Source organism: Ammodytes marinus, assembly GCF_949987685.1.
Source record: "Ammodytes marinus genome assembly, chromosome: 4".
In the NCBI taxonomy this organism is placed as follows: domain Eukaryota; kingdom Metazoa; phylum Chordata; class Actinopteri; order Uranoscopiformes; family Ammodytidae; genus Ammodytes; species Ammodytes marinus.
This window is the reverse complement of record NC_137233.1, coordinates 9,026,673-9,039,172: the sequence shown is the minus strand read 5'-3', so window position 1 is coordinate 9,039,172 and position 12,500 is coordinate 9,026,673. Positions and strand designations below refer to the sequence as shown.

Sequence of the window (12,500 nt, the reverse complement as noted above, 5' to 3'; positions counted from 1 at the left end):
AGGCGGGGTGGGGGGGGGGGAACAAGTCGCAAAAATTCCACAATCAAATCGAGGAGAAAGATTCAGATCTAAGCTCACTCTTTAGAGCGTTTTTAATGTGAAGGAGAATGTGTGATTGTGTGTGTGTGTGTGTGTGTGTGTATGTGTGTTTGTGAGTTTGTGTGTGCATGTGTGTTTGTGTGTGTGTGAATGTGGTGGGTAATTACTGATCCTCATTGAGAGTGTGTCTGTGGCTGCATGGACAGGGTCACTTCTTTCAAAGAGGTGGGTTAGAATAACCATTAGGCATTCATGTGTTGCCAAATGCACACAGGCTGGCAGCCGCTAACGCACACACAGTCAATAAACAAACAGACATACACTCAGCAACGGCAAACACACAGGGATGGGGACGGATACAATCTCCTGCTCAAACAGCTGATGTTTATCCTCTCACTCATCCCTATTTACAATATTATTATTATTTTATCCCTTCCATGATACACATTCAGGTGTTTTGGAATACCTTGAAATGGGAGCTACAAAACTAAAATAGCGATCAATATGATAAAAACTGAAGAAAAAAAAACATTAAAGGTCGACAATTATTGAGAATGCTTGTTGTCAAAATCACTTTTTGTCAGAATCAGTGAATATTTAACGACCAGCTACCTGCCTGTACTGCTTGTGCACTGAAAATAAATCTTGTGTTAATACACAGCCATAGGCACTGTACACTGGTATGTAAACAAAGGAATACCACCCTAGCTATAGCTACATGCCCGTTTACAGAGCCTATGCTGTGTATTAACACTGGATTTCTTTTCAGCACACACGCAGTACTTGGAAGGTGAGGAGATATTCACCCATTTGGACAATAGTGACTTTGACAACAAGCATTCTCCATAATTGCTGACTCCACCTTTTAAGAATGAACCTTACCCCATCACCACTTTAATATTGACAGAGCCTCTGCTGCCTCTTTAATGAACCCCAAACTACTCCCAGCAGCTTTTTCATTCCAAATTAATTTAACACAAGCTAATGATTCGCGCAAACGACGACAGATACTTTTAAATAAATTACCATGCCTAAGGACGTCTAATTATTCCAAAGTGAGTGGATTCATTAGCAATTGAAGCCGTCAGAGGCTGCAGGTCAGTATGAATTAAAACTAACAAAGCTGCGTGGGGGGGAGCGTATGCCTCCGTGCTAAATCCTGACACAGAGGTGTCCCGCCTGAATTAGCCCCTAATTGTACCTTAATGAAATGTTCTTGTTTGATAACCAGTTAATTACAGGAGACAATAACTCCCCGCACCCTGCTGACACTGAAGGGGAGCGATTACCCTGACGACCGCAAGACAGAGTGAGTGGAGGTGGAGAAGGAGGAGGAGAAGAAAAGAAAGGAGAAGCAGAGAAGGTGAAGAGATGAGAGGGGTGAAAAGGAGAGAAGTGAATGGACGAGTTACAAATTATAAAGATCAAGAGACAAAGACAGAGGCAGAGAAGCAACAAAAGAAATTGATGGGATATCTTTGGATGCAAAAGCTTCGCAAATACTCAAGGTTTAACCTTAAAGTGTGCTGTTCAAACAAAGTGACAGTGTTCTTTTAGCTCCAACACACTCAGTTAATGGATAACTCCATTATCACTGTTTCCTTCCCCCACTGCTGTAAAAAAAAATAATGGAATCTTATACTGATCTTAATCTAAACTAACAAAAGAAAAGTGAAAAGAAAAGAAAAAAGAAGTGTGCTTTGGTGTTTCTGGGGCAGCTTAAGCATGTAGTCACCTTGAGGGATAACGCAGCCCAAATAAACGCATTGATCTCGCGCTATAAAAACAAAAGGCCTTCAGGAATTAAAAAAAATAAAAATACACTATATAGCGTGCAGACGTTCGAAAACATCTTAATGAAAAAGGAAATATGAACATAAACATGAATTTAGAAAAAAGAAAATACTTTGTTCTACCAAAATCAAGGGCGGCACCCGGAGAATACACAACAACAACAACACGAGCAGAGTATGTAAAATGCTCAAATAAAGAATCACAAAGAGGACATAAATCAAAACAGTGGAACTTCTGATCTTTTTCTTTCAGTAAAACACAGCAATAAAAAAAAATACCACGCCACCATCAATGCGTTTATGTGAATTTGTCTGCATGGTGCGTTCGAGAGGTACTGTAGGTAATTGGAAACAGGGGCCACGTTCTAGTTAAAACAAAGCTATGCGTAGAGGAAGGGTTGTGTTTACATTCCGCTGCTGCCGCATGGCTCCACACGGTCTGACTGTGACATTATAGAACACACCTCATCGGTCCTATAGGGATGACGTGACAGCCAACAGTTGGAAGAAGAAAAAGAAAGAAAGAAAGAAAGAAAGAAAGAAAGAAAGAAAGAAAGAAAGAAAGAAAGAAAGAAAGAAAGAAAGAAAGAAAGAAAGAAAGAAAGAAAGAAAGAAAGAAAGCAAAGCTAGAACAGGATGTTCATCAACAGATCAAGATTGGGGAGAGATAGCTCTTGAAGTTTTCTATAGAAAAATATTTAAGTTATGAGACCTTGGCGTGGTTCTCATTCTGAACGTATTGCACTGTTCAGCAGTTGTGGATACAGCGTGCTTTAATAAATTGCTCTTACCGAGGGAAATTCTAATATATTTGGATTATTACCATGCAGTAGCTGAATTGGTTACACTCTGCAAATACACGGCTAACAAGTTTATCCATGTGTTGTGCCGGAACAAGTGACAGTGCTAGCCACAGAGAATAATTAGAGCAATCACAGTGTTATTGCCCAGACAGGGGACCACATTGAATTCCATAATGACATCATTACCTCAAGTTAATTATGCGTCTTGCGAGGTGACACGTTCGATTAAACACATGAATGAACAAATCTAAAAAAATTAGCTGCGGAATGGCACAATAAATGGGTGGATTTTTAACGGTGGGATTGTCCTTTTGTCAGTTTTGTCTCTGTTTTTTTCCAGCTATAGCGCTGTGAAGGACGGATGGTTTCAGGGTAAAGAGAGAGAGGGAGAGGGAGAGGGAGAGAGAGAGAGAAGAGAGAGAGAGCATTGCATCTACAGTGCAAAATCTAAGGACCAAAAAAGAAGCCGGGACACAACGGGTTAAGTAGCACAAACAATAACATTTCAGGAGCAGATGTCCTTGAGGCAAAAGCAAGGACAAGGCAATTGCTAATCTTGTATTCCCAGCATGATCAAATCACCAGGCAACAGATATAAATAAAAGGACAGGAAATGAGGAATTCACATTCAAGGGTGTCAGAGGCGAAATGAAGATTCATGGTGAAGAGCCCCAGTGAAGGCGGCAAAAATTAACTGCAAATAAAAGGGACAGACGACGGCCTCCAAAGTCCGGCGTATAAAGTAGGTTTGGTGGGAGAAAAAAACAGACACACACGCACACATACACACACACACACACACACACACACACACACACACACACACACACACACACACACACACACACACCAGGCAAGATAGGGTCTAGTCGACGATGGCTGGGGCTGAGGAGAATGGGCTGCACTTTGTCATGGAGACAGGTGCTTTTATTTGACACCCAATGGGCTGCTGCACCCCTGACTGGATATTCTAAAAATATGAGTCTGTGCATGATCATCAGACTGTCTCGTTTTCCATTCATTTCACACCATCATTTGTTACCGCAAACACATACAAAAAACACTTTGACTTTGTCTGTGGGTCTGGAATGCTAAAAAGGAATAGGAAAATGTGCTGCACTGAAATGCTCTAAAACTGCAGTTCCATATGCACAGGGTCAGCCTGTAATAAAAATTAAATTGATTCCTGAAAAAAACTCAGGGAAATATATTATCTACACTGCAGTGCTGATGGAGGCAAATGTTTCTCTTCTTTCAATATTTTATTTTCCCTGCATTAGTCAGACAGTTGATTATGAGCGGCTGGTGCACGTCTAACTCACCAATAAATCTGTGAAAAATACATATTTCAAGGCATTACAGTAGGCCTACGTGACTCTAGCTTCATATAATAAGTATTTTAGATGCTCCACTGTAATGCAATGTTGTCATTTAGAGTGTGTGGGACAATTCTATCATTTCAGACAGTAAAAATCTGTAGCAGTAGCCGTTATTCCACTTATTCAATACATATCCTGATGCAGCATATAACATGTTAACACTTTGTATTGGCCCCATTAAGGTAGCTTTGATTACTAGTTCGCTCATTCATTGAAAGGTACTGTAATAAACACTTAAAATAAGCTAATATAAAGTTAGCAACTAATGCTTAACATAGTGGATCATCTTTCATCAGGAGAGTGAATATTGGTCCTTCATTTGTCAGATGGCCGGATACGCTCCAAATGAATGCTGAGGTTGCTGTGTATCTGCTGGACCTGAAATTAGGAAATTCTTTGCTAACAAGTCCCCTGTAAAAGATGGTAATTTCCAGGTTTTCTGTAGACTCTAGAAATATTTATCGATATAGAAGCTTGCTAACATTAGCAAACCATTAGTGTCTGGCCACACCTGACTAATTAAGGCTGCAGCAGAAAAACCTCTGAGTGTATTAAAGGTCACATTTTATGCTCATTTGTGGGTTTCTACTAGAAACTGGTTTCATGGTGCCTGTATAATGTCCAAAAAACCTTCAGATTTCTCACAGTGTCATTGCTGAATCTCCTCTTTTCTGAAAAAAAAGCATTTTGCACAATAGATGATCTTTGAAAAAATAGGGTGTCTATAATTTCTTAGGCATTTATACATTTGATACAATTCTACTTTAAAAGGTGCTACGAGGAACTTTTGTGTGAATTCTAGCCGCCCCTCTGGACAAAAGTGGTAGTGTTTTAACTACTCCGGCTCTTGTTCCTGGGTGAGCTTACCCATGACAAAGGCATTAAGAAAAACTATATGAAAATAGCGTTCTTTGCACCGATGGTCTCATGTTGCTGTCATCAACATATTTCAGAACTATTTCAAAGTTCCTAGTAGCTACTTCAAGTACAAAGATCAATTAACAATCCATTCTCCATACTCTGAGTGCGCATTTATACAATTATCACTCTTACCTGTTTCTGCTCCTCTCCCAGTCCATCCCACATGGAGGCGACTATCTTGGACACGTCTCCGAAGGTTGCGTTTGGGTTCTGTCCTTTAATGGCCGCCTGGGTGTCTCTGAAGAACAAGGCGTAGGCCGACACGGGCTTGGTGGGCTCGTTGGGATCCTTCTTCTTCTTCTTCTTCTGCGGTTTGGGCTTGGGCTTCATCATCATCTCCGAGGACGGCCGCTTCTCACCCGTGATCTGGAAGACCATCAAAACACACACAAAAAACAAAACAACTTTATTGACACTGGACAAAAAAAAAAGGTCCTACCAATTCCATTCCTGGAGTGAATTAATTGCATCTCCTGCTGAATGCTTATTATAACACTGTGGGGGTGCAGGTGAAGCATGTAAACGCAATCCATAATTCAAGTCTCTCCGTTCAATACTTGTGCAGTCAGCATATGTTTCACTGACAGTAACACTTTGACACAAGCATTGGGGTTGACAGCAATTTATTTTTTTATTCTGCCGTACTTTGTCAAAAAATAACATCTGTTAGCTGAATTTATCAAACCTTTTTCAAATGGTTACTTTTCAGTTGTTCAGCAAAAGTCGTAAATTCTGACTTTTTGGTGCTAGGGGGGAGAAAGGAATTTTAAATCGCTCGCTATATCTGCTCTGGCTTTGATGTGGTCTCAGAGTGAATTGGAAAGAGAGAGAGAGAGAGCAAATGGAATTACTTACTGATAGGAGAGGTGGTAATCATTTTTATTCACACACACACACACACACACACACACACACACACACACACACACACACACACACACACACAGTGAGAAGGAAAGCAGCAGAGATGTATAGGCAGAGAAATATATTTTCTTTAACTAAACTCTTGGTGTTTTACTGTATCACTGCAAGGTATAGCTTTTAAATGCACCGATGAATCTGAAACACTGTGGATGTGGCAGATTCAATTATACACGTTCCCCTTGATAGAAGCAGGGTAAATCCACAGAGCCTTTTGTTTGGTGGGCAATTTTTTTTTTCATGAAAGCAGCTTTACAGATTTACATAAACCAAATGAATGTGTCCTTCTCTTCTTATTGAAATGACTGAGTGATTTAAATGAAGGAGCGGAAGGTTTCAAACCAGACTGTACAGAAATCTAAGGACAAAATAAGGTAGCATTTTCGAATGCCTCTCTGTTGTTGAACCATTAAACCCAACCCAACCCGTTAAATATGGTTAACATCTGTAATTAAAGGAGGTCTTTCCATTCTAGAAAAGAACATATACAATATTTCTACAACTGCTACATGCTACGTGGTTATGGTTTGTCAACAATTTGCAACTGTGCAGCTGGAAGGGTGAAATGATCGTGCATAAAAGGACCAAGAGAAGAGTGTGTTGCTTTGAAGTGTGAACCAACTTTAGCTAAATTTTGCACAGAATACAGGAAAAAAAATACAAAATGTGGTTTATACCTTTAAATTCAGTCATGAACTAAATATTTCAAATCCACTTTCCTTTCAAATGTGACACCACAATCCAACACAACACGAGTTCCTTTTTAAAAGCACAATTTTGCAATCATTTGAGTTTTCCAGCCAGCAACCAAATAAAACGCACAAGCATAATAGCTACACCTGAATTTTCTGTTTGAACACTGCAGTTAGCATTCAGACCATCTCTTAGCAGCAATTCTTAGCCCCTTGCCTCCTACATACTCCCACCACTACAAGCCCAGAGACGACAGTGGCTGCGTTCCAATACCCATATTATCTACTATTATTTAGTATGTTAGAAAAAAGATTTAGGATATCCCGATTCGTGTGTCAATATTTAGTATGGTTAGAAATACCCGGATGTCTATTATATCCAGCCAAGATTTTTAGTGATGAAAACAGCATCCCATTTGGGTGTTTCTGCACCGGAAGTGACATCATATCAGACAGAGCCTCCATATGAAAACAACCGGGGAAGCGATGGATATAAAAGCATAGGCAAGATCAATGTTATGATGAAACAAATAAGTAAAAGTATGTCTCCAAGTGTATGCCTACTGCATCCAAACTAGATTATTTTTATGGTCAGATATAGTATGTAGAATAGAGAAAAGAAAGAGTATGCAATTTGGAAAGTAGGGTTAGTTTCCACATTTTTAGATACAATCTATTGGCCAGTACCTTGGAATGAGGATCAGTCTCCTCTTCCTGATTGGAGCTGGAGGGGGAGGGTGTGGCCGATTTACTTCCGGGAGGTGAGGGGGAGCCGTGGGGCCGTGCGCTGCGGCTGAGCTGGCTGGGGTTTAGCTGGGACAGTGCGCTCATGGGGCTGTTTATCAGGGCGTGGTGGGTATAATGAGAGCCGTCTGGGTGCTGGTGGTGGGGATGATGGCGGTGGTGGTGTTGTTGTTGTTGTTGATGATGTTGTTGTTGTTGTTGTTGGTGGTGGTGGTGCATAGCCATCTCCTGCATCTAGAGTGAGAGAAGAACACCAGGCTTTACTAGCTTCTCTTCCACTCAATGTATTATATCAGAGTGTTAGCCAATTAGCCAAATATGCAAAGAAGTGGAGATGACAATTTCCAAATTTGAGAAAATATTGCATGTTTGTGTGTGTGTGTGTGTGTGTGTGTGTGTGTGTGTGTGTGTGTGTGTGTGTGTGTGTTAAAATAATCTTAATAAGACAAAAGAATAAAAATGAGACATGTTGTAATGAGGGACAATATGTCTGCCGGAAGAGGTCTTTTAGGTCTCACTGTTAAATTGAGTCTGGTGGTTAGAAAGCTTATTTCCTCTTCCTCAACTGTCTTTTCTGAGGACACTAACAGGCACTATTTTCAAACTTGTAGGATTGTGGCCAAATGTATTGAGATTATTTGTTTAATATACCTGACGTCAGCACTGCCATTCACACAAGGGCACATTTCAAAATAGGGAACACATCAGGACAACTCGCTCAGACATTAAAGAATACCTCTACCCAGCTCCCTAAAGGCTAATACCATTCACTCTTAACTAACCAGACTAGAACAACTTGAATGTATCATCTTTGACATTTCACATAGTTTTCTGAGGGGCTCGATCTGAAGCCTGGTTGCCATTGGGTGTATTGCCTAAAGCCATCTTGTCAGTTATAAAACAAGGCTCAATGTGATAGGCTGAGACAGCTGTCAATCAAGCTAATGTGACAAAAACATACACTTTTAAAGATTTGATTCATTTTGAAATCCCTTATCAAAATGTAACCTATTATCACTTACAAAACAATATCATTTTAAGGGGGCTTTCTATCACAGTTAAAGGTACAATCCATACATTATATTGACTAAGATGTACTTCCATAGGCAATCACAAGGAAATGGATACACTTAAAGATTCTTGAGATAAAATAGCTGGTTGGTGGCTGGTTTTTAAGTTTTAGGAAGCCAGAAATCTCAGCACCTTGCAAGGCGATGGTTGCATCAATGGCATTGATCAACAACCCTATCAACCCCATGCAGATTCATTATGCTCACTGTGAGCTCATGAAAGAGACATTTTAATAACTGCCACGTTAAATAACAACGTTTTCAAATAGAAATAGGAACAAAACCAACGCTCGCAGCTGGAGAATGACCCGCACATGCAGAACGCTCTTCAGAGTGATTACAGACTCCCCACACTCACAAAGTTGTGCTGTTAGCAGTCTTAACAGATCTTCAATAATAAAAACATCAAAAGATTTTCTTCAACATTCATTAGAACAGAACATAGCACACACGCACCAAAGGAAGCTTTTAATGCCGGGCATGAATGGGAATGTTTGGCAATTTACAGATCAGAAAGTGATGAACTAGCATTTGTTAGCTATTTTAAACATTTATGAGTTAAATAATGCATTACGCATTAGCCGAGTGCTAAAAAGATCAAATTGAAAAGGCCCGAGCATACGAGGTCTTGATAAACACAAGTGGAGGTTCAGAGATGAAGGCTCGGCTCTCTAATCATAATTGGTCCCAGTAGAGATTGCCAGAGTAAAAAAAATGCACAACAAAGTAATGTACGAGTCTCTGGCCCGCTTTGAAAAAACTCATAATATTCACACGACATTAGATTCTGTGTTTGCCTCAGCAGCTGCTCACAAAAGGCAGCCACGAACAAAGACATTCCTTTTGCATTTCAAATAACTGAGCTATATAACCCTCCCCCCCCCCCCCCCACCACCATCCATGGCAATCTCCAACTGCCATAATAATTCACTGCACTTCTTTAAAACACGAGGAAATATGTATATATTAGCCTTAATAAGCCTTTGGCTTCTTCCGTCTCCCTTCGGACAACACAAAGTATGATGTATGAATATTTGCAAGAGAAAATTGTGTATTGTGTGGAATTGTCCAAAAGAATAATAAATAAATAAATAAATATAGAGCTCCGGCAAAAAAATAAGTAGCAAAACAGGAAAAAGAAGAGAGAAGAGGAAGAAAATAGAAAAATCCATTCATTTTCCATTTTCCATGGACGTGCTCTTTAAGGGTCCTCACAAACCAAGAAGCATTGAAAAACCAATTAATCAAACATGAATGGCCTATCATAGCCATAGCAGACGCGTTTCCATGGCAACAGCCTCCAGGCAAAATTGTCACCCTTTAATCTGAGACACACCATGTTTAATATAAACAAGAGGGAGACATGCAGAGCAAAGGGGATCACCGGGGGGGGAAGGCAACATGGCATCATGGCTAGTGGCTGGGTGTCGACCTTGTAAGGGTAGAACATGAAAAGGCGAGGGTCAAAAATCTACACCTTTGTTCCTATTTTAAGTTATACATTTGAGATGCTTTTTTATTTTATTTTTTAATTGTGACTATATATTGCATACAGTAAACATTCACCTATACATTCAAATGGAGGAAAACCACGAGGCTAGTGGGAACCAAAGCATGCCCCTCAGATTTTCATTTTTTAAATCACCCTATTTCTTGTATTGTATTAGGTTTTTGAATCCAGTCAATATTTCATCTGCTACTATCTATAAAGTCTTATATTTCTAAGCTTTAATTCTAATGTTATTCAGAGCTGAGTGTTCTGTCCTCCTATACCTAATGTATACCATATATTACAGAAACACATTCAATCCAGTGTTGATATACAAATGATAGCTGAGGTTGTACATGTATGTAAAAGAAAATACATATCAATGCAAGCACAAAGGAACCAATTCTTCTGTATGAAAGTGTGCAATACCTTTTGGTGAATAACACTCACTAAAAGCTGCTTTATACCATATAACACCTAAAGCACTAGTGCTCACTACTCAAAACACTACTGTGATAATTGACTTCTTATAGTCATGTGTCACTTTTTAAGAGAATGTCTCTTGAGTGCTTTTGGTGAGACAGAAAGAGCAAGAAGTTTATCACATAGCGCTATCAAGGCAATAAAGCCAGCGGCAGACGGCTGTACAAATATTATGAAAGAAACTGACAAAGGTTGCCGGTTGCCATAGGTACTGTATGCTAATTCCCAATGTTATCATCCGAATAGCTGGCTAAAAGGGGGGGGGGGGGGGGGGGGGGGGTGGGACAGTGAGTAACAGGCTAGGTTGGTTGGCCATTGCTTTCTGCCTTTAGCATGAAGCATATACTGACTTTTTCTATGTTACTGACTTTCTGGACATGTGACATGGTCTGTGATATATACATAACATAATAAAGGTGTTTGAGTGGAAGTAGAGAAAGCTAGAATTCTGTATTTCGTGGCACAACCAATAACTACGAACTCAAGCAATTCAGTGTCCCTAAATGTATATATTTAGATTATTTATAAAGTTGGATTCTGAGTTCTCTCGGGTATTGTCGCAGATGCGCCTAACCTCTAGCAATTTACTTTTTTGTTGTAAAGCCCCAGGAGATCTAAGTCCCCTCTTACTGTAAACAGGAAGTATAGAAATGGAAAAGGAAAGGAGAGAGGACGACAAGACATACCAGAGGAGAAAAAGTAGGGAAACAACAAGAGAAAATGATACAAAAAAAAACTAAATAACCTGCATGATCTAAGCACCGAAATCCATCTCCTAAGTTAGCGAGGGGACAGTTAGATATTGCTTTTTTGGGCGATGATCGGGCCATGCAGCCCCTATACACTGTGATGTAAAGCCAGGAAACTCGGTGTGAGCGTGTTCCCTCTGCCATCGTTACGCCTGTCGTGTTTGTATTCACATCTTGTACATCATAGTCAAATGGGGAGTCAAATAACAAAGGCTTTCCAATTATGTGTAGCACATTGTGTGCGAGATGGAATATCACAAAGCCATTGTTCCCCCCCCCTGCTTCTGCTGACCTTACCTTTGAAATGGTTTCACGGCCGCTCCGATTGCCTGCACCATTTGATTTAGCTAAGGGGATTTGACCACCAGCACAGAGATGAGAGAAGTAAGGAGGGAGAGGAGAGAGGAGAGAGGAGAGGAGAGGAGAGGAGAGGAGAGGAGAGGAGAGGAGAGGAGAGGAGAGGAGAGGAGAGGAGAGGAGAGGAGAGGAGAGGAGAGGAGAGGAGAGGAGAGGAGAGGAGAGGAGAGGAGAGGAGAGGAGAGGAGAGGAGAGGAGGGCCCTATACGGCTATACAAGGAGAAAGAGAAGAGATTCCCAGCACATAGAATGAAACAGCTAACCTTGCGCCGTCCTTATGGTGATTATACCAGAGTGGCATCTGTTCCATGATTCAAATAAGTGAGCTGATTTGCTATGCAAGGTTTTATGGCACCGGCATCATAAAAAAAACAGTCACTTGATGCAAAATGAATCAATAAATGTTGTTGTCGACCTATCATTGTGTTACACAATGAAAATGAATCTGGTGTGTTAAAAAAGCTTTTTTGGGGGTTCAATTCACTGTAAGTCTATATACTTCACAATGAAAATGAAAAGCCAGATGTATTTACTTATGACATTATTGCATTTCAACCCACAGTGTTGCACGCTAGCTTTAAGTATTTGGATTCTAAAGAAATATCACCAGTTGAATTGAACCTTCAGTCCATCACATCCTGCCCTGTGTGAATATACAGTGAGTCCTGTGACTCTCCTCTCCTCTCTCTCCCCCCACACCCACTCCCTCCCTCCCCCCCTGCTTGACTGGAGCCATCTTGTTTAGAGTGATGGCTCACTCACACAGGTTCACGGCTGCTATTGTAAAATCACCCGGCGTTTAATTGAAACAAATGACTATAATAATAGAACATTATCCCTGCAGGCACCCAGCCATGACAGCTTTAATTAGAGGCGCGTTGGAGACTGATCCTTCAAAAGCACAGCCGGCGTGCAGCACTGTGGTAAACACGCCTTTCGGTGGTGGAGAGAGCCGGCTCGGGGCCTTTACAGCCCTCAAAGCCACTTCTCATTCACCCTGAGGGCAAAGCGCTAACAACTCTGTTCCTCAAAGAGCCCTGGAGCCCTCCTCCTCCCTCCC

General features: G+C 40.7%; 1 protein-coding gene across 1 annotated transcript in view; it reads right to left on the bottom strand.

Moving 5' to 3' along the window:
• Positions 1 to 12,500, bottom strand: part of LOC307249946 (TOX high mobility group box family member 2-like) — a 92,402-nt gene that overhangs the window by 7,027 nt on the left and 72,875 nt on the right. Inside the window, exons 5-6 of the mRNA XM_080026852.1 lie at positions 7,236 to 7,427; positions 5,068 to 5,301 (exon numbers count right to left, since the gene is read on the bottom strand). Of these exons, the coding sequence (XP_079882978.1) occupies positions 5,068 to 5,301; positions 7,236 to 7,427 (426 nt within the window). The remainder of the gene's footprint in view (positions 1 to 5,067; positions 5,302 to 7,235; positions 7,428 to 12,500) is intronic.